This window comes from Myodes glareolus, chromosome 23 (genome assembly GCF_982192425.1).
Source record: "Myodes glareolus chromosome 23, mMyoGla1.1, whole genome shotgun sequence".
NCBI classification, from domain to species: domain Eukaryota; kingdom Metazoa; phylum Chordata; class Mammalia; order Rodentia; family Cricetidae; genus Myodes; species Myodes glareolus.
In genome coordinates, this window is record NC_142048.1 from 52615614 (window position 1) to 52639108 (window position 23495).

General features: G+C 41.1%; 1 protein-coding gene across 2 annotated transcripts in view; it reads left to right on the forward strand.

The window, feature by feature from the left end:
• Positions 1-23495, forward strand: part of Csmd1 (CUB and Sushi multiple domains 1) — a 1511659-nt gene that overhangs the window by 988123 nt on the left and 500041 nt on the right. For both annotated transcript variants that reach the window (XM_087901170.1, XM_087901171.1), the window contains exon 7: positions 10899-10976. In XM_087901170.1, the coding sequence (XP_087757296.1) occupies positions 10899-10976 (78 nt within the window). The remainder of the gene's footprint in view (positions 1-10898; positions 10977-23495) is intronic.

The window sequence follows — 23495 nt, forward strand, 5'->3', positions numbered from 1 at the left end:
CTCTTTGAGTGCCTTCCTTGTATTCATCCTGCTGCTTGTATCCCTTTAAATAAATTTCAACTCTGCTTCACATGAACTGGTCCTGAAATTTCTTTCTGTGCTATAGCTGTAGAGTTGACTTTACCTGGTGTAAGTCTCAGAAAAGAACTTTGCAGACTGAACTTAATGAAACAGCTCAGTGGGTAAAGACACTAGCCACTCATGCCTGATGACCCCAGTTCAATATCTTGAATCCACGTTTAAGAAAGAAAGAAAAAAGAGGGAAAGAGGGAATCCACTCTGAACCATTTTTCCTCCATTCAACATTATCTGCTCTGAACAGAAATGAGCAGATAGAATCTTAGTGTTTTTTTTTTTAAATCTAAGCCTTTTCACCCATTGAAGAGGAGACACAGCAACAAGGCTGTGCCTCTGAGTTTCAGAAGAATTTAGGAATGAGTCTGGGATGCCCGGATCTGTGGCTGCTGGCTCTTTTCAAACTGGGACTTCCCTAAAAGCACCGCTAGTGAGTGAGGCAGGATGATGGTTTCCAGTTACCCAGTGAGAGGCGTGTTGAACACAACACTTCCACACAGGAAGACAGCCGTGAGGTGTGAAAGGATGAAGACACAGACTCTACCGGGAAGCGGATTTTCTGGGATGACTGAACCAGCTTCTGGGAGGGGTCTGCATCTCCAGGGAGAGTCCCACTCCTTTCCTATTCCTCTCCCCTTAATCCTCCCCTGGTTCCCTCCTCTCTCCCTCTATTTGGGAAAGGGGGTTAAAATCACTTCTGTAGAGTGAACAGATAAGTCCCCGCTGGGCGAGTGAAATGATCCTTTAATCTCACCTGTTACAACTAAAGTCTTGACTGAACTCATGGCTGCACACTTAAATCACAGGAAATATATTATCTAGATGGTCTCAGGTGGCTCAGAGCACAGGGGTGAGTGAGGTTAATTATCTTTCTTAAGATCAGGAATTTTACCGTGCTTTTCCTTTGAGCCAGTGAAGAAGCCCATCACGGTTTCAGTGGAATTTCCATAGGCATCACCGAGACAAACAGACTCCATTATTTGTGTGTGATGTAACCTCACACAAGTAGGAAGTTAGGGAGAAAATAGTCAAATAACAGGAAAAAAATAGATGAGTGATAGATAGATATTAATGGATAGATGATAGATAGATAGATAGATAGATAGATAGATAGATAGATAGATAGATAGATAGACAGACAGACAGACGGGCAGATAGAGATAGAGATGGATAGATAGGCAGATTAGATAGATAGATGGATAGATATAGATGGACAGACAGATGATAGATAGATAGATAAATAGATGAATTGATAAATAGATGATAGATAGATAGATGATAAATAGATAGGTAGATGATAGATAGGTAGATAGATAATAGATAGATGGATAGATAGGTGATAGATAGATAGATAGATAGATAGATAGATAGATAGATAGATAGATGATAGGTAGATAGATAATAGATAGATGATAGATAAATAGATAGATAAATAGATAGATGGATACATAGATGTATGTATGTATGTTAGGTATGTGAGAGATAGATGATAGGTAATAGAAAGATGATTGGTAGATATGAGATGGAAGATAGATGCTAGATAGGTGGTAGATAGACTACTAGGTTGTGTTCTGTTCTATGTAACTCCACATTAGAGAAAACAGTGGATATCCTGACTGCGTCTTGCCCTGGGAGACTCCCTTTTATGAGAAGCATTTGGTTCCATTGGGAAAGCAACTGCAGAGGTGGAATACCTTGTTCGTGTAGACCCAAGTCCTTGCCTATTGCTGCCCATGAGGCATGAAGCAGCATATTCCTGAAAGTCAAAACAGGTCCTCTTAGAACCTTTCAAAGTAAGTGCAGACCATCAGACACTCAGGAATATGAAAACCATGCCAGATAAACCAGGTCTGAGAATTTACAACTGGTCCAGACTGTGGGAAGGATACAAGTCTCTCACCTGGCTTCCACCAAAAAGAGGTTGCATAACAACTGAAATCGCAACACACCCACTGACCTGTCATGTGACCGCTCTGTAGGGCATCAAAGGACTGACAAATTCTCCCAAGGCCTTGAGCTCAGCTCAGTACCCACTGCTGGCATCACGTACCTGGACTTCCCTCTGTCCGTTCCACATTTATCCTTCTGTGCCTGCAATTTTTATCAGGTCTGTGTATCTGCTTCCAGCAAGGCCTCCAAACTCTTGGGCTATGTTGGGCCTTTTTGACCCTTGTAGCCATTCTTCCACCTGCAGTTTTATCTAATATTTGTCTTTTGTTTTTATCACATGCACATGAGTGCAGTGCCCATGTGGGGCACCATGGGGATGGTGTAGGATCCCCTGGAGTTGGAGTCAGGCTGTTTGAAGCTTCCAGGCATGAGTACTTGGAACTGAACTTAGATCTAAAAAACAACATGTACTTTTAACTGCTGAGTTATGGCACCAGTTGCCTTATTTACATATTCTTTAGTGGGCATCATGCCTTAAAACCATTGCTATTATGGAAGGACGATGTTTTTTTTTTTAACTGTTTTCTAAAATGTTGGAGCTGAAGATGTTATCCAGATGTTAAAAGCACTTACTGCTCTCACAGAAGACTGGAATTTGGTTCCCGGGACCCACATTGGGTGGCTCACAACTTCTAATCAGTTCTAACTCCAGCTCCAGGGGATCCAATGCCCTTTCCTGTGTTCTGTAGGCACACACATGTACATACTTACACACATAGCTACAAATAAATATTTGAAAAGAAGAAGTAAATAATAAAATGTTGATTGTGGAATACATTGCTTGAGCATTATTATTAATAACTAACACTGAATTGAGGATCCTCTGTTTACCAGCATCCAGCTCTCAGGGGGAAGGGAAATTTACAGTCAGTGGAATTGATGCATCTTGTGAATTTACTTCTACTAAAGAAATTCAGACATGCTGGGAAGACACCAAGGTTTCTGTCCGTTTTTCTGAAATAACATATTCACCACTCTACATGGTGTGCTCACATAAACAAATGCATGTAAGATGATCATTTAATCTCTTAAGTGGATCTTAAACTAAAGGTTTCCAGTGACCACTTGGCAAGGAAATCCAGTCCTAGCGGTGCTCATAGTGCCAAGTGTCACATTGCGTGTCACCAGTTGATTTCCCAGTCTGAGCAGACTGGCTGATTTCAGCAGAAAACTGAAATCTGATAATCTAGGTCCTGGAGCGCAGATGTTAGATGGTTGCAAAGGTTGTCGTTCAAGGGCACGCTCGCATCTGATAGAAGCACCGGAACGCTTGCATTGGTGTAATTGTATAATGAGACTGCAGGAGAGATGACCTTGTGGAAGCAGCACACCAATTATTTCTAGAACTTAAAAAAGGACTTGTCGCAGCAGCCATTAAGCTCCCTGTAAAATAACCTGCATAGGACGAGGCACCACCGTGAGCTATACATCAGCAAAGAAGCCAGCAAGGGCATCCATTACTTTAAATGCAGATAAAACTGGAGATCCATTTTTGGCTACATGCTTGGCGCATGTTTGCTCTCAGGCGGACGCTGACTGGTGACAGGTGAGGGTTAGTTAAGATATTCCTGGGTATGAGTGAGGCTGTAGCTGACACAGCTTTTCTAGAAATCAATCGAGTCTGGTAGGGTGACAGCCTAATTCTAGCAGTTTATTTAGAGAAACGGGCCAGAGTTTGGACACACGCTCCACAGGTGTCCAGTAGTCACCCAGAAGCAGAGGTGTTGATTCATACCTAAGATGACCATCATTAAGAGCATCTTAAGGAAAAAAATATGGGAAGAAGTGATGGAAACCGAATAAAAAAATGAAGTTTTGTTATTTACTCTGTAAAACATTGGTGTCTCTAATCAACCTCCTGTATTAACTTTACACAATTCACATGGGATTGGGAAGAAAGGAATTGAAACTGTAACATGCAGTTGTCTCAAGGCAATGAGTTCTTTTGCTTCTCTTTGATTTCCTCTTGATCATTTTTTTTTAGGTTTTCTCAAGTTTTGTGCAAGAGCCATGAATATATGCATCAATAGAACAGTAGGATGTTATCAATGTCAATGCTATATGACAGTATTATAACTGGAGATTGAAGGGTTAAAGCTTGGTCCCAGGCAGTTTGATGACTCTCGCTCCAGTGCTTGTTCCCTAGTACAGCAACTGAAGAGATGAATGGCACTGAAAGTCAGATTGATTCCACGTGTCCTCATTGGGAAGAGGACCAGATAAAGGAGTTGGTTGACTTCAGGTCTGTTGCGGAGGTAGCTGTGTGAGCCTTAGGTTTAGGCAGAGGCAGAAACAGGCAAGAGGAACTAGTGACAAGGCATTTAGGGAGTTTCTGTCCATTGTCTTCTCAGCTTTGAACCTTTAAGGAGGTCTGAACAAGTCTTTATTGATTGATGGGATAAGGTTCTCAGGTAATGATTGCTTCTGCCCCGTGTTGTAGGCTCATCCTGGTGGATGCTTACCTCAGAAGTCTGTCCTGTCAAGCTCTTTGTCCCTGAGCCCAAGGTGATGGCAGGGTTAGAAGAATAACTTATCTCTGTATCTTCACCCATAGCAAAATGTCAGAGACACAGGTGAAGCTGAGACATCAGTCTTGCATGCTACTCTCTGTAGCCTGGAGACCTCACTGGAGACAGTGCTTTTTCATGAAAGCAGAAGCTAAGTTTGTGCCCTTTGTGTCTTTTATCATGATGTGGCTGATAGCAAGAGGCATTTAGTACACGTTTTTGAAATCTAACATGTAAATTTATTAAATGAGTGCTTGGAAAATGTTATAAACTTACTCAGCCAAAGTCTGAATTTAGAAATCTTGACATTGTGGCATAATATATATGTAGTTTTATAATTCTTTACACGCTGTGTTGTGCAATATGATAGAATACTGAAAAGATGACTTTAGGCATGGGAACTATCTCACACAGAGAGAAACAGAGCAGCCAAGCTGGGATCAGTGGCTTCTGCCTACAACCTCTACTATTGAGAGGTTGAAGCAGGGGTATTCTTCTGTATCTGAGGCTGGCCTGGGTGGCATATCAGAAATATATCTTAGCAAAACAAATGAGCAAAAGTGTGATAGATCATGTTTTTGAGGTGATAATCTCAGGCAAAGATGTGGAAGAGATAGCTCTCTCAGAAACATGGTTCCTTCATCCCAGAGCAGTCATGGCTGAGAACCTGTGATTGTGCCAGTGTCTACCGTCCAGAGAACACAACAGTGATAACAGAGAGACACTCTGGGGCAGTGCTCAGCCGTTTCATAAGTTTCAGACCATTTAACACCGGGTTTGGATTAAATGTGTTCAAAATATAAAATCATCTGGATTTTTATGGCTTTTTCAATATAAGATGCAATAAAACCAATGTTAATTGGGGGGATCACGATGTTGGATTTAGTAATGAAGTAACTGATTAATTTAAAAACAATTCTACATGGTAATGTTTGAGACCGTTTGTAAAGGACTGAGGTGTAAAAGCTCCTGGAAAAGCATGAGTTTTACAGAGAGCAAAGAAGTGTGAATAAGTGCACAGTACTTTTTTAAATGCTTACTTTTGTGTTAAACAGTAAAACAAAAATCTCTGATAGTCCAAAATGAATTGAATTTTTACTTTCTGACAGTGAATGAAACATCAAAATTTCCAAATGCATCTATCAGTAGAAGAGTGATTAACATAATCATCATAATCATAAGGTTGGGGATGATAAAGACAGAGTCCCAGCATTTAGGAAGCTGATTCCAGCCAATTCTGAACTACGTAGAGAGACCTTTTCTCAGGAAACAAAAACCAACAAAAAAATTAAAATGAATAATAGAAGTTAAAATAAATTAAATATCTTCTGTGAATATATACAACAAAGGTTTGAATATAGTTATTATTGTATTGATTAAAAAATTCTAGGGCATATTGTGTGAGAAAAGGGCATTTTGGGAACCAAAGAGGGAGCGAACTCATCAATTAATGTATGTCTAAATACATGAAAAAAAACTATGTAAGTCTAAGGATTTCACTGCTGAATGCACATTTCGGGGCAGTGTTTGAAGGATAGTGGTAAGCATAGCTGCCCTCCAAGAATGAACAGTCCTTGGTCGTGACACTTCAATAAAATATTTTTACTCTAGAAATTCATTAACAAAATTATGGATATTCTCTTGATAAATAAATCTCTTGACTTCTACTTTGAGTGATTGAAGTCAAACCCTGGGGCTATAAGTTGACAGAGATTGGCTTACAGATTTGACAGCTTGCTGCCGTGGGTTGGTTTCTCAATAGGTTTTATCTTTATATTCACAACATTAAATTTCTTTGAAGCAATTTGCATTTTATTTGCAAAGGTATTTGTTCTTGGCCAATAATCAAAGGTAGAGAGAAACTCCAAAAATCAGCTTCTGGGTCTCGATACGTAGTGTGTGTTGGGGGGAGGTATTTATGACATTTTGTGTATGGGCAGAAAGTTTTCCTGAGGTGTTTTGGTTTTGTTTGTTTGTTTCTGAAGCTGATACACTTTTTTTTTTAAAGAGGATTCATAGCCATTGCCTCTGTTGTGGCACTGGAGTGCGTGCCAATGCATCGGTTCCTTTTCCCTTGTTATGATAAAGCTCCTCGAGCAAGGCAACTAGAGAAAGAAGGAGTTACTAGACTGACGGCTCTAGAGGGAGAAGATTGGGTCATAGCAGGGAAGAATGGCAGTAAATAGCAGCGACAGTAGCTGGTGCAAAAGCTGGGGCTCACATCTTTAATCACTAACACCTGGCGGGGAGATTGAATATGGAGTGACTGAAGTCTTCAAGCCCTCAGGGTCCACTTTCAGTGACATATTATTACCTCCAGCAAGGCCATACTTACCTTCCCAACCCCACCACAAACTAAGGACTAAGCATTCAAATGCCTGTGACTGCATCCATTCCCCACTTTTTAAAATATTTAAGACTGAGAACCAGCTCTCTTAACTAAACTCAAGCTTGCACACATCACTAGCAAGAGCTGCCATACTGTGCCATAGAGCTCAGGGACTCAGTAGCCCAAACTGAGCTCTTGTGTCTTTTGCCTATTGTTTCTGTGGTATCAAGTCCGTCCTCTGGTTCTCACTAGCTGCTGAAGTGTGTGACTGAGTTATGTTAGGCAGGATAGGCCTGAGTCCCTGGCTCAGCCCTAGTATAGTATGTCTTTTATTCCCTTAGGCTGGAAATCAAGAAGGTAACCACCAAAAAGTGAATTCACAAGTCAACTCAATAAAGACTCAGAAGCCAAGCCAAGAAGAGAAAACAAAAGAGACCCGTAAACTGAAATCAGAGGTTCTCATTGTCTAGGTCTGAGGTTAAACATGAGAATTAGGGTTGTTATCAGTCACAAGGACATTTTTATCCAATAGCTTAGAATGAACGACATCAGTAATTTTCATTTCCGTTGGTGAAGGAAAGACTATTTTGTATTGGGGAGGGCAATATCTTTCCTTGAATCATGAATATTGGAGCTTGGAATGGCACACTCTCTTCCTGCTGCTTCCTTTATAAGTCGGGGTTTCTCTCAGCCTCAATAGGTGGTGTTGAAATGAAAAAGGGGAAGGAAGGGAGAAGGAAGAGAAAGAGAGAAAAGGAGAATAAAAAGAGGATAAGTAGGAAGAAGAAGAAGAAAGGACATGGTTCTGGATATTAGAAGAAGAAAAATATTCAAGGGAGGACACAAGATGGAAGGTGCAGAGAACTGGTAGACCAAGGATGTATATGTCAACTTCTATTTTTGGACAACAACACCCCAAACAGTTGTCCTTCAATAAAAGGCTAAAGGAACCTGGAATAAATCAGAACTCAGTGGCTCAGAGAGTAACAGAAGAATAATACCATCATATTGAAAAATAAATAAAGTATCCCTGGTAGAAATTTAGCTTTGAAGAGCTTCGAACAATTATTTGCAGAATTGTGGAATTTTTGGGCTCATCACATTCTCAGAGAGGTCCAGTATATTTCGACACTCTTATGGCACCCTGTGTGCCTCTCAGTCTTTCTTTTTCCTTTCTGAGAGAATTGAGTTCTGTTTGTTTTGTTTTATCAGTTTACACTGAGTGGGATTTGCTGCAAGTTTAACACGATGTATAATCTCCCCATCGATTCTCCTTTGTGTTTCTCCTTGCCCATTCATCTCCTCTCCCCTGAGTTACATCAAGACAAAGTTGCTTCGGTAGCGGGGAGCGGAGATGATGGGGAACACACATCAAGGCACTTGCGATTCCAAGAGAAGACGTGGTTACAGGAGGACCTGTTCTAAAGGAGAGCAGCTTCTTGCCCTCATTTTCTGTTTGCTCTTGTCAGTCATCACGTGGAAATGGAGATGAGGAATAACAGGCTAACGTCACTGGAAGGAAGGGAAATCAAATCAGGGTGGAGACAATCTGGGCCTGGGCTCTCTGAGTTTCTATGGAGTAGCCAGTGTCCACCTTTGAGGAACCTTGTGGAGGTAGAGGGAAAGGCTGAGTGATGATGGAGCGTTTTAAACCACAAGTAACCACAGGACTTGGTGTTTAAATCAGTGTTACAGTAGGTGGTCTCTCTTGGTTTCTTTCTCCTTATCCTGGTTGGTCTCTGGATGGGGTAAGTCACCTCTAAAGAATATGGCCAGAACCACCATGGCCCTGTGACAGGATGCTCTAAAGTGTTGAAGGCCAAGAACTATTTATTGACCAGCACCTTCACACAGTGGATCTGAGATGCCTGCCTCAATGCACCCATAAGTAACCTTAAAACTGGGAACCCAGGCTAGCCTAACCTCCTCATTTGTCGGCCATGCATTTGGGGGAGAACTCCAGAAGATAATAAATTCCCTTCCCTGTCCTGCTTTTCTCTGTTACCCTGCTTAATCCCACAAGCAAGCATTGTCTATGTGTGTACCATCATACCTTTGAGGTTTATGGTACTAAAGGATTCAACACATTTTAAGTCCAGATTAACAAAGATTATAAGTCGAAGGCCAGCTCTTTTGCTTATGCCAAGAAGTAAGTAAATAGAAGCTCCACCCACACTGAATAAGGCATTCTTAATGATAAGGTGCGTATAAAAATATAAAAAGGAACAATTTGAAAAATTATTCAATGTCAAATGGTTTCACAGCATTCCGATGATCCAGCATCTAACACCTGCTGTCCCAGCAACACAGGGAGACAATAGCCTAAGTCCTCAACTTGGCTAAGGTTTCTTGAAGCAGTTCGGACTCTTGCACAGACTGAGTTATGATACTGTGTTTGTCAGGATACCAAGGTGGGCAGAAGCCTGGCTCCTGAGACTTTGTCTAGGTCATTCCCTGGTCTTCTTAGAGGATTGCTACTCCTGTCACTCCGTGAAGGCCTTTCTGTGAAAGGTTTTCCCCCAGTGGAGTCTCAGATACAAAAGGTATCTAGGTGATGAAAAGACACATCCTCTTCTAGAATAGTCAAAGCTCACTTTTTATGAGAAAGGTTGTAGGTGGCAGATAACTGCTTTCATTTTGTTGTTCCAGAAAAATTTTAAAAAAAAAGAAGTAGAGTCAGAAGTATCCGTAATCTCTCTCCTTTCTCTGGCTTAGATAACACAGGTATAGCTCATAACTTCATCTGCCCTTCTCTCAGTGTTTCCTGTGGGATTATTCAGTCTTGATGCAGGGTCTCAAGCTTCATCTTCCATTGTGTGTCCTGGGCAGGAGAAGGCTGGCACCATAGGCTTTCAGGAATGGGCAAAGAATGAGGAGGTGGAGTTATGGGGACTAGGCAGCAGCTGTCCTGGGTTTTATTTTGCTTGTTGTGTCTTTAGCTAAAATATTTAACAACACTGAGCTGCAGGAGAAAACTAAGGAGTCGGGGGCTCTTGGTCACCTTCACTTGCTCTATGTCATCTCCGCCAGAGAAATAAATCAACTGACCAATACTTAGACTCCAGGAAGTGTTCTTGAGAGGGGAAGACCAGAGCAGTAAAAGAAGAGGAAGAGGAGGCCATGCACACTATCCTTATGGCTCTTTCCCCTGTTTATTTTTCATTTTTTAGATCAAAGCTTTCCACCCTCTGGTAGACTTCGGCTCATACCCAGTGTTGTTTGGGCACGACCTAGAAAATTCCAGTCTTAATCTAAATCTAAGAGATGAAACCACGATGCAGGACTTCCTTGAATATTACAGACAGGAAAGCTCTGCTAGGAAAAGAAAGAGGGAGGGAGTAAGGAGGGAAAGTTAGGAAGAAGAGGAAGGGAAAAGGAAGAGAAGGGGAGGGGAAAAGAGGGAAGAGTTGGGAAGTAAAGGGGAAGGGAGAAGAAGAGAAGAGAAGAGAGGGGAAAGGAAAAGAGGAGGGAAGGAAAGGGAATAGAAGGGAAGGGAAAGGAAAGAGGTTGGTTTCTTCACTTTTAATCTACAGAATTCTGAACATCACATTCCCATACTGCTACCCATCAACACCATTTGATAAAATTTAAGAGACTGAATAAACATGACTAAGTGAATGATCAACACCCATTTTTGTGAAAGAATTTCATTAATATATTGAATTATTTAGAAAACATTAGGGTCAGGGTCACCGTGGAAAACTGATAGCACAACCTATCCTGTGTGGTTGCTGAGACAATGGAGGTGTGTCCAAATTGTGTGTACTAATGGTGAGCAGGTTTGGATGTGGAAACTGAGCCCTGCTGTCCATTGTTTCCAGCTCTGAAGACATGATTGGGAGATACATTTTGCTGCAGAAAAGTCTGCCTTAATTATCTGCAGCTTGTTTTCCATCTGTTTCTTCTCATTGTCCTCTTAGATCCTGGTCCCTCTCAGGGGTTGGTAGAAAGGTGTTAAGACTGAATTTACTGTGAGATTAAAGGATGATTTTGTGAACTCCAAGTCTCAGCTAATAATCTATTTTTCTTTCTTTCAGTGAAAAAGGCGATTGAACTGAAGTCCAGGGGAGTCAAGATGCTACCAAGCAAGGACAGCAGCCACAAAAACTCTGTCTGTGAGTCACTTTCTTTCTATTAAGGATGAATGCACCAATTAGAGGGGAAAAGAGGAGTGGATTGAATGGTCCCTAACTTCCTTCTCTTAGACACTTCTTCTAATTTAACTGCTCCTCTACTCTTTGAAGGATTTTCTTAGGAGAAAGACTAGTCCTGATCTTCTGAAATATTATCCTATACCTGAAACATAGCTCAAATCAGTCTTCTATCTTCCCTGTAAAAGACTGGACTTTGAAGATTTCTTTCTTAAAACCCCATTACTCACAGAGACATCTGGAAGGCTCTCTTCTCTCTGTGTAGTTACACTACTCCTCACCCCTGCAACAAACACTAGATGTGTCTTTGGAAAAGAGGAGTTGGGTCTTTGAGTCTTCTTGTTCAATGTCCCTGGTCATCTATTGTAGTAGGGGCCTCTTGTTTGTTTCCAGCTGCTCAGCTCCAAAATAACCACACAGAAATTGTATTAATTAATTCACTGCTTGACCCATTAGTGCTAGCTTTTTTGACAAACTCTTACATCTTAATTTAACCCATTTCTAGTAATCTGTATATCACTAGGTAGTTGTAGCTTACCGGGTAATGTTCTGTCTGGCTCCAGCAAGGCTACATGGCTTCTCTCTGACGTTGCCTTCTTTCTCCCAGCATTCATTCCCTGCTAGTTTTCCCCACCTAGCTCTATTCTACCCTATCACAGGCTCAAGACAGTTTCTTGGTTAACCAATCGATGGTATTTACAGCATACAGCAGAAAATCCCACATCACCTCCCCTTTTCTGTTTAAATAAAAAGGAAGGTTTAACTTTAACATAGTGAAATACCATATAACAAAACAGGTATCAAAGCAAAAATTACTTATAGTTACAATATTTATATCTACGTTATCTTTTATTGTAACTAAGGAAAACTATATTATTACTATCTATTCTTCATCAAAAACTCCAGAAGGATATAATATTACCTAAGTAAAGAAGAATTATATTGTAAGAAACTTCCAAAACTCTAGAATTGACAGAGACATCTCGCTGCCTGGACAGTCACTCAAAGTTCTTCTGTACCATTGGTACATCATCCATCTTCAGCCTACAGGCCCATGATATCCAGCAGACTTTTCCACAAAGCAGGAAATTTCAAAGAGAGTTCCATCGACATTGACAGTTTGTCAGTCACGTTTTTCTGTGTCCTGCAGAATGTCTTGCAGACACTTTCATGAAGCAGGAACACTGAAGGACTGTCTCACCTTCTTTAGGCAGCTTCAGCAGTCATTTCTCTGTGGGTTCTGCATGTCCAGTTCAAACAGCATACCATCAAGCAATCCAAGCAAGAGCAGTTTCTTGCCCAAATGGCTAACAAACTTCATAAAGAATCTCTTCAATGCCCATCTTCCTCTTGAAGTGATTGGTGCTGCCAGAAGCAGATATGTCTCACTGTCATGAAAAGTCCTAAGTTCTTAAAACATTTCAAATACCATATTCTGAATGTCTATGAAAGATTTGAAGAGTTCCTATCTAGCTAAAATATCTCTCTATATTTTGAAAACCTAACTAACATGACTTAATATAACATGGCTTGATTATTATAGATGATTATCTATTAACCTGTATTTCTTAATTATACATTACATTTACAAATGAGCTACACAAACACAATATCTTAATCAAGAGCAGAAATACTTATACAGCATAACAAAATGACCTTAAATTTGTGTCAATAAACCAAGATCCACACCAATGCAAATCTCTATAGCATATCCCCCTTTAAATGTAAACAAACATTTATAAACAATCATTTAGGGAATTTGGGCATAGTTCTCTCCAAATTGTTTCCTGCTTTTTGTTGGACAAAGTATTTTGGGGGTGTTCACAGCAACCTTTCAGGGGATCTTAGTCAATCAAGCCCCACATTAGTCTGGAAGGAACGCATAGGTTCTCATCTTCTGTGGAAACAAAAGAAGAACCTCTTTTCCACAGAAACATATCCTTAGACTCAAATGTTGAAATCAAGAAACTATTAAAACATGTGTGTTGGTTTAGCTTAGCAGCCCCCAGAATCACATATCTCTCTGCAATCAAAAAGTTCAAGGAAAAGTAATATACGTAACCCAGCCTCTCTGTGTATATTCTATCTTTAGGTGGATTTTTTATTTCTATTACTTTTTCTACAAGTTTACTCTGTCTCTGTGAAGACTTTGTTTTACTTTTTAAAAACCATTTACTTCTTTTTATAACTCTCTATACTCTTTTTCTTCTCTCTCCCAAGCCTATGTATGTTTATTCAACAATGTGACTGATTTAGAAGTCTTTTTTTTATTTGAATCTGTCTTTATTATGTAATTATTTTCTGACCAGAAGTGTCTCCCCCCCCCAATTTTTTTTTTGCTCAGTGGGTGTGGCTATGGCCAACAAAGCCCTGCCTGTTGACTTCACCCAGTCCAACATGGAGGAAGCATGTTCACTGCCCCTGAGATTGCCCAGTAAAAGCCATCCTCACCACCTCAACTCTGGGAAGCACCATGCAGCATATAAACCATTTTTATCTGAGTAAAAGCTAAATCTGTCATGCAGCACACTGCACAGCCTGGAAATATTTCTGTGCATGGCAGCTGGAATCTGCAATGCTTAATACCTATAAATGCCTAGCAGACTTGTTTCTGCTGCCTGCCCAGGCAAGCAGCGGTGAGCCGTGGGAATGGCCTCAGCTACTTTTCTCCCAACCCCAAGTGGGCACACAAGCACCTGGGCCCGCAAATGCCATTTAAGTGCTTGGCCTTCTGAAAGAACCAGAGCAATTTGTGCTGCCATTTTGAAACCATGTGTTTGTTGATTGGAACATGAGGGCCGGCTTGTTGGGGTTTCTATCCCGCCTGGTACCCCACAACTGGCAAGTTCCAAAGAAAATCAATCACACAGAGATCTCTATAAGTTATAAAGCTGATTGGCCCATTAGGTCAGGCTACTTATTAGCTCTTATAACTTATGTTACCCCATTATCCTAATCTACGTTAGCACATGGCTCAGTACCTTTTCCAGCAGGGCAGCTTACATCTTTCCTCTCCGGTGGTCTGGGCAGAACTGGAAAAGGGAGCTTCCTAGAATGCTCCCAGTCTCTTTGCTCCACCTCTACTTCCTGTCTGGCTTTCCCGCCTATACTGCCTGCCTGGCCAATCAGCGTTTTATTAAAATGTGATTGACAGAATACAGATAATTCTCTCACACCATTTCCCTCTTTTTTTTTTAAACAAAGGAAAATACCCATAGTCAATTTGTTGGGAATGTGGGCATAGTATTTCAGGCTACTTCCTGCTGATTGGGGGCGCTGATAATCTTATGGGGACCTAAAGAAAATTTAGGGTTACAATCAAGTTCTGATTGGAGTATCCTGTGAGTCTTGATCATCTCAGGCAGCAGTCTTGAACCTGTTCTGGATGAAGAACTCAGACGTCTGGGCCATCTGTTCCTGTCGGAGATTTCCCAGGTGGCCTTCCTTGATCAAAGCTGATTTTTCCTAACTCAGAATGAATCCACAGCCTGTCATTTTCTGTGGAAACAAAAGCAAAATCTCTTCTCCAAAGTAGCATACCTTTTGACTTCAATTTTGAAGTCAAGGTATTTTCAAAATAACTATCTTGGATTAGTTCAGCAGCATTTATAAACAAAAGTCTTTTAGCAGCTGTTGCTCCTTCCTCAGCACTCAAACAATTCAAAGAGAGCATAATAACATACAGTATCAAGATTCTCTGTGTATTTTCCATCTTTATGCAGCTTTACTTTAACCTCTATTTCTTTTATTTTTACTTTTACTTTTGGCTTTTTGAGACAGGTTCTCTGTATATATCTTTGTCCTGGAATACCTCTGTATACCAGGCTGTCCTTGAACTCACAGAGACCTGTCTGCCCTGCCTCCCAGGCATTGGGATTAAAGGTGTGTACTACCACACCTTGAGGTCACAGAGGTCAATCTACCTCTGCCCCTTGAAGTCACAGAGGTCAACATACCTCTGCCTCCCAGGCATTGGGATTAAAGGTGTGTACCACCACACCCTACTGTTGATGTTGTTGTTGCTACCACTGAATCAGGAAGACCTCTCTTAAAGGAGCTGCAGCATGGTGCAAGCAAGCAGAGCCCATCTGAAAAACAATGCGGCCAAACTTTGTTTTTTAGTGTCTAGAATTCCTTTTCAAGCCCTCTCAGGTTTTATGTGGATTTAGCTAGCACATGGTGGGCACCAATTTGTAGTGGGAGCCTCTTGTTTGTTTCTAGCTGCTTAGCCCCAAATAACCATACAGTAACTATATTATTTAAATCACTGCTTGGCCCATTAGCCCTAGCTTCTTATTGGCAAACTCTTACATCTCAATTTAACACATTTCTAGTAATCTGTGTATTGCCACATGGCTGTAGCTTACCAGGTAAAGTTCTGTCTGGCTCCTGCAGGGCTACATGGCTTCTCTCTGACTCTGCCTTCTTTGTCCCTGCATTCAGTATGGTTTTCCCCACCTAGCTCTATCCCAAGACAGTTTCTTTATTAAGCAATCAATGGTATTCACAGCATTCAGAGGGGAATCCCACATCAATCTATTTCCTGCAGAACAGAACATTTGGGCAGCATGTCTGTTCTTCCTCAGAGAAACACAGTGTGGTAGAGTACGCATCCCTTCCTGTTTAGATGTATCCAGTAGCATTGTGCTTTCTCAGTAGCTGTGGGGTGGATGAAGTGTCCACTCATTCAATGATGTCATCTTGCCTGATCTATAAAGACTCATCCTTCACAGCTGGTCTGACTGTTCAGTATTCCCTGGTTGTATACCCGGAGCTGAGTTCTCATCTAGTTGGTCACATACATCTTATAGACTTTCTCTGTGGATTTCCTTGCTACTGATTAAGGCATTAGGCTCTACCACAATGCTGAGTATTCACCCATTATGTTAGCCTGAGGTCACCTTCAGTCATCTCCTGGACTTCTGCTGACATTGTCTCTGTTCTGTGCCTACTGGGTATCCCATATCTGAGTGCTTGCAGGAGGCGCTATGCAAAATTAATGCCCTGTGAATGTTTTTGTTACTTTCCCTTGATAGTCACAATCTATGTCTTTCAGATGAAATTGGTGGGGAGGACACATTTTAAATGGTGGAAATGATTGGATGATTGAAGTGTGAAGAAAGGGATTTTGTTTGTCAATGTAAAGTTTTGCTACTTTCAGCTGCATTCTTACTGGTAGAAAAGAAAGTGTTGGTAATAATTTTGCAAAATCAATTTTAGGATTAAAATTCTTGAAGTGATGATCTACAGTTTGACAGAACCACCTGTCGGGCAATATGGTTGTATTAGGTCAGCATTAGATTGGAGGCTCCAGCCACTGAGCACATGTTCTTTCGCTTGAGTGGCATTGGCATAGCTTATGTATGCAAGTCTCTCCCTCCTGTCCCTATTGATACAGGAAGTAATGGACCATTTCCTTTTGAGGGTTAGAAAGTCTTTCCCATGTCCAGACAGTACTAAACTCTCTGTGCTATGCTTGAGTATGCAACAGTGAGGAAAAGGAAGAACTGAAGAAACCAGGAGCCTTTCAGGATTCGTGTGTAAAGGATAAGTGTGGCCCTGAAGGGACTCTTGAGGACTGTGAAGTATTTCCCAGAGGAAGCTTGAGGGGTGGACTCTGGGGATATAAATGCTTGCTAGGATCAGGCCCAAGATTCACCATCAATATTTCTCAATCAGTCATCATTTGTGCATTGTTATTAGAAAGATAACCCAGAATTCTCTAAGTGGTCCATTCCCTTCTATGTCATGCTGTGGGCACTGAGCTGCTAGTTACTCCCATGTGGAGCTTTGTCTAAGGAAGCAGAGTCAGAAATGCATTAAGTCATCCCAGGGCTTAAAAACAGGGAACCTCACTCTCTAGATGCCAGGAAAGAAGCAGACACTGGTTTTACTTGTACCTGTGTTCTGATGGCTGGAAGTGGGCCTGCTAGGACAAGCTCTGAGCCTGCTGTGAGCCCAGAAGGATGGCCATTTTCCCTTTGTGCTCCGTGGATTCCTTACCATCTTTACAAGGGCAAATTATGGGAATGCAATTCATGCTCTTCCCACTTACCGGGGCAGTCAGCCTCATGTGGATTTCTGCTGGACTAAATACTTCATGCAGACAGATGCCAGTGCCCTTTGCATGAGCCTTATTCCTTCTAATGCCCTTCACTGAGGTTCAGTCGCAGGTCTCAGTCCTACCTGAAGGCTTGGAGGTCATAGCCCCTTATGACTGCATAGGAAATTTAAGTCAATGTGAGCCCTGGCACAGGTACTCTAAAGGCTTCCCTAAATTAGGGTTTGATGATGTCTGACAAAATATGTTCTAAAAGCCCCTAACAGAAGGCCTGGATGGAGTGTGAACTGTGAGTACCACTCTAGGTCACTCCTCTGCATGTCTCAGCCCTCATCAGGCTTCTTCTTTTTCTTGAGAGTTCTCATAGGGGAAGGATGTAACAGTGGTCACTATGTCAATGCCCTTGCACACGGCAAGTCCAGTAAGACATGTACTCATCGGATACCTGTAGGAACAGACCACAGTAGTTGAAGCTTTAAAGGGGAAAGTGGGACTGCGGTCATGCATGCACTTGTGCAAATCATGTGTGTGTATGTGTGTGTGTGTGTGTGTGTGTAGTGTGCATTGTGGCAGTTCTTCTGGGAAGTGTTGAGATTACAAGTGTACAGCACCAGACCCCGCCACTGTTTGCTGAGCACAGTAGTGGATACACAGTCTCTCGTCCACCTCTTCTGGGCTTTCTCCAAGGACAAAGTCCATCCTAGATGCTTTCCCTGGGAAGATGGACAGGTAAATACCTTTCCAGCTCATTCAGAAAAACAGTCACGGAGCAGGAGAAACACAGATGTTTATTGTTGGAAACAATTTCCCCATGCAAAGTTAATGACAAATGACTTTACAAATTCAATGTAGATTTACACAGAGAAATCAACAGCACACTCTCACTGGCTATTGAATGTTGTGGGCTTGAAGTTGTTTATGCCAAGCAGGAGAGGAGAGTGGGTTTGAGAGCCTTGGCTATTCTAAAGCTGCCTTTAAACACAAGGTGAACTTGGCAATAGCATGCATTGCTGTGTAGGTCTTTAATACCCACCAAACATATTGAAATGAATATCCCCAAGTGCTATGACCTTCTCTTTTTAGTTTATTTCTCTGTCCCCTTTCAGTAGAAACAATAGTTTTATTGCTTTGTAATCAATATTACCTACCTTGAAAAACACACTTGACGTCTATGCAAGTTCATTCCAGCTTTGTATACAGACTGTTATTGACAGACAACAGTTGATTGTTTGATGTGTTTATGATGGCACCCACTACACTGGCTGCTAACTTTTCCATTGACTTATGTAGAAAGGGTAATGATACAATCTATATCTTTACTTTTAGGGCATCTGCTTCAGAGTGGGGCCTCCTTCAGGACACAGGGATATGTGTGACAGAACTCCAGAATGTTTGTGTGATATTCTTGAACATCGTGACTAGCCCAACTATTTTCTGAACTAGAGTATTTCGAAAAGTGCATCCTTCTACCCTGGGCCATGATGTACTTACACTTCCAGCCTGGTCACTCTCATTTTCCTAGTTCTTCTTTCTGCAAGCTTAGAATAAATATAGGAAACAAATAAAAAAGCTGGTGGCCATCGTCACCAATTATTCACTATACTCACGATATTTAGGCATCTATTTTCACTCAGTTCCTGTTTCCCAGGCACACCATGACTCAGGGACCCAAATCCCCAGTAATGGGTTTCACCACGGAAATCTTCTGGCCTGGGTCTTCTCTTTCTAAATGGATCTGCAGATGCTAAGAAGAAGGAAGGGAAGAAACTGTGAATTCTCATTAATCGAGCACTTCTGGGAGATTAGGAAGAGAAGTAAGCTCACCACTTTTACCTGTTTAGAATATTTTTTTCCTATCACCCACTTTGAGATAGAGTCACCGTTCTGATGTCTTGATTCCAGCCTCTTCTCTGTGCTCATCTGCCTAGAGCAGAGACCCTCCCCACACCTTTCTCTCAGGAAGTGTATAAGCCGCAGATAAAGGTAGCCATACTCTTGTCCTGACACTTCCTCTGGAATCCATCTCCTGGTAGCTTCTTCAGTCTGTAGTTGCCCAGGTAACGAGAGGCGTGGTTGCTCTGTCCGTCCTCCCCCAAAGATGTTTCCAATTAGCACGTCTTGCTTTGCCCATCTACAAAAATCTTATTGTGTTTTATAAAAAAAAAATGTCATCAAAGATACCGTGCTTGTGCTTAAGTGTGTGGGGGTCCGTCTCATTATCAGGGCTCATTTCCAGGACACAGATCCTCTAGGATTTATTTGATTGATAGCACACACGTGTGTGATCTCTCTCCTTGCTTAAAAGAAACTCTGCCTGCAGTAGCAAGAGCCAGGCTCCTCCTACGGAGCCAGCCAGATCAGCTTTAAGGCGGATTTTGAAAGAAGGAAAAATAATAGTTCCATTAACCTCTAACAGCCATCCGAAGGTTTAATGATAAAAAGAGGGATAATTGCCCCAATCTGCTTTCTTCCGTCACATGTAATTCCAGGGTGCATTTCGATCATTACAGATCTGCACTTTCCTCAGAAGGCGCCATCCTCATATCGCATGAAAGTACTAGATTTAATGTAGCGCTTTATAAATCAGGTTAGTAAATTATGCAGCAACTGAATAGACTTTTGTCACCGCGGGAGCTGAAATATCTTCGTAAATACCCAGAAAAACCTTCCTGCGTAAAGCTGATATCTAGATATATCTGGGGAAGGAAAAGCCGAACGAGAAATTGTCTGCAAAGTGAGGTAGTCCATCACATTCCAGAGGACACTTACATACATGTCATTCTCAAGGCAACCAGGAACATATACATGCCATTCTCAGGGCAACCAGGAACATAAGTTCTGTTAAGATATAAAAAATAGGACTCAGTTGGATTCTAGCTGGCTAAATTGAAGTTCAAGCCCAGGGGAAAAGAAAAAGCTCTTTGAGTATCCCAAAAAATCAAGTCCAAAGCCTAACTGATTAACTAAAGAGAAGAATTCACTGAGCAAAATGACCAGCGACTGCATCCTGTTATTCTTATAACAGAAGACAGAAGCCTAGAGAAGGTGCCATCACTGGCTTGCAGGACTGCTGTGTGGCTTAGCATACCCATGGCAGGTTCTAGGGGCCCAGCCTGTCACATACATTTTCATCAAATTGTGTTAAATAAAATAAGCTAAGCTTTTTATCTTGGGAACTCTGGCACAGTTCCGTCTTTGGGTGCCTGTAGAATGGGGATAATGCTAATGTCTCTCAGAGCAGGGAGCCCATGTGGTTACAGGTAAATGATTTATGTGACTATACCATTGGGAGTTTAGTCAGAGAGGTCTAAAGGCTAAATTGATCAATCACCAAAGCTCTTTCCTCAATTACACTCTCTGCCTGTCAACTGGAGACACAAAGAAAATAAGTCAGCAAGATCAATTAATGAGGCTGGCTTTTAAAGCAGATAAGACAGTGGATTTCAGAATCAAGAAATACTACGTGGGTAAAAGGGGATTAAGAAAAGAGGCCAATCCCAACGGGCCAGGTCATTTCATTGAGAACATGCTCTAAAGGTTTAGAGCGAATTCTGGAAATAGTGCAAAGGCATCTCATTCATTAGTGTCTTCATAGAATTACAGAATTATACAATCAAACTGGCTTCTTGTTCCTGGTGGGGGAAGGAGTCAGATTGTCCATAACTGATAACTTTGGATTCAGTCTATGAAAGCTTTCAAAGTAAATATTCCAAGTGTTTACTAACAGGTGAGCATGTTCATTATCTACAGCCAACTTTAAGGAAATTCTTGGATGCTCTGTGATATGAATGGCACATGGAAGAAGGATCTCAGGGATGGGACTGATACAGGCTAAGGAGCAGACAATGTGTCCGCCTTTGTCAATATTCTCAGAAAACTTTATACCCAAGATCAGCCAGGGCCCCCATGAAATGAACAGACTTGCCTGCACACTGTCAATCTGCTCTGAAGTCTGCACCCTTTCCTGTGCCTCCAACATGATGATATGCTTGTATTTTCAAAACCCATTAAATAATTTCTATATCATTTTCATTTTTGGCTTTGAAATTATTATGAATTCACAATACATGATATGAAATTTTTAGCAGCCGATTCTGTACCCGTTGTTTTGTAAGGGATTCTCCATGGATGGCATTTACACACTGCCCAGACATAGAAGTACTTCTGTGCTCTGTGATAATCTCACGTTTAGGTTTGCAGCAAATTGTCAAACTAACTTCCACAGTGGCTGTTCCATTTTCACCCTTCCCAGAAACAGATGTGCAATCCCCTCCATAGCATCCTCACCCATGTTGGGATAATTACATTTATTTTTTTGGCCTCATCCATTTGGTAGGTGAGGACTAATGTGATAACTTAATTTGCATATCTTTAATGACTAATGATATACAAGGTTCATTCATCTACAGATTGTCTGCGCATATAGTTTTACCAGGGACAATTTCAGATTGCTTTGTCTTGTTGATTTTTTGCCATCCTTTCCATAGTGTAGATGCTGGTCCTTTATGGGCTATATGGAGTACAAATATCTTCTCCATGGCTGCATGTTGCCTTTTCATCTTTTTCAAGGGTTCTTTGAAAGAACTAATGTGTTAATCTGATAGATTTCAAGGAAAAGCATAAATTTGGTTTCTCTTGGGAGAAAGAAGACTTAGTAATCCTGTGTATCATGACCAAGGGTCAAGAAGAATCACATCTTCCATCTGCCTTAGGCAGTAACATAGCCAGAACCACAAAAAGCCAGTGAACTGTTGAGCGCAGGGGTGTTTCAGCTTGTTGACCTATTATTGTAGATGACCAAATACAGCAACTTGCTCATTACCCTCATTCATAGATCAGGAGTTCAGAAGAGCTATATTCATGTAGAAATGAGGGAATTTATATCATGAAATGTGGGTACAAGTGATAAAGAGTTGAGCAAATATATTTTAGATTCTTACTATTACAATAATTTGATTTTGAATGTTTTATATGTTCCTTATAATTTGGGATTAGTTAACAATTGTTTTTGCTTTATTGTCTTCTGAAAATATTGGAATAGTCAAAGACATACAATGATGACTTTAAGCTTTCAGAAGGAGACCCTTATTAATTAGCACATCAATTGGATTAAATAGGATCATTTAATTCATACATTTGATTGTTACTCCTTAAATATTTGTTCAGTCATATCCGTTAAGTTTAAAGAATTGATATTTTCATATAGAGAAAGCAGACAGAGGGAAATGTCAGTGACAGAAGAAACAAGCCTTGCTGGAAGATGTGTGGCAGCCCATGGGCTGAGAGAAGAGAGGCAGGAGAGATCCAAAGGCTGGATAGCAATGATTGTCTTTGTAGAATCAATATGCCATGTTAGCAAGCATCTCTCTACAGGCAGCATCGGAATTCTGCACGTTCAACGTGCCTGTTTGAATCATCCATTAGAGAGTTTGCCCTTGAGTTCACAGCACATATAAAACGACATGCACCAGTCAGCGTTCAAATGCTCTGTTTGCAATGTCTATCTGAGAACATCACAACTTCAGCAAAAATTCAGTTTCAGAAACACACAAGAATTTTGAGTACTCAAGTTCCACCAAAAGATGCTGGGTTTCAATTTTGATATGAACATAGAGGGCTCTCTGAGTTTGTGTATTTCTCATATTGGGAGAAATAGCCCCATGTATGAATGGTAATTTTGAGGACTGATTTGATGTTATTCTTAAAATGATTGAAGATAGTAGAAAAATGTCCTATGCAGTCTAAAGAGTATCTCCTATGAAAATACTACAGGTGATATTAGAAACATATTTATTTAATCCAGGGCAGGTTTACTAGTCAACCGTTCTCTTACTTAGGTCTAGAAAACACCTAAAGCTTGTCTATAACATTACTTTAATTAATTATATTAGTTTTAGTATTATGCATATGTTTGTAATATATGTTGACTGTTCCCAGACCCTATCTCCCTACCGCCCTTACGATCTGCACTCCTCACACACAAATCTCTCATATTCATATCTATTTTACTCGGTTTTGTGCCCCACTAAGATTAAACAGAACCCTCTGTATGTCATTGGACTTGGAGCCATTTGTGGGAGCCTGGTAGGTTCAGCAGAATGTGAGCAAGTAAACCCAGGGGTCCCCCTCTCCCAGAACTCATCATTAGCCAATAGTTCAGAGGTTAAGAGTAGGATCCTGTGAACGGGTCCTTCTTTGATAGATCATTGGTCGGGTTAGTCGTGTGTGTGCCCAGTACAGTAACTGCAATTGTTATGAGAATCAATGGTTGTATTGAGTCTAGACAATGGCATTTCGTGTCTCCTCACTGTTATCTTCTGGCTCCTATATATGTCCAACACTCCTGAAAGTTCAAAACTTTGAAGGGTTGCCACGCATGTCTTGATTGGGATTGAGCGCCCAGATGTTGCTGATTTTCTCCT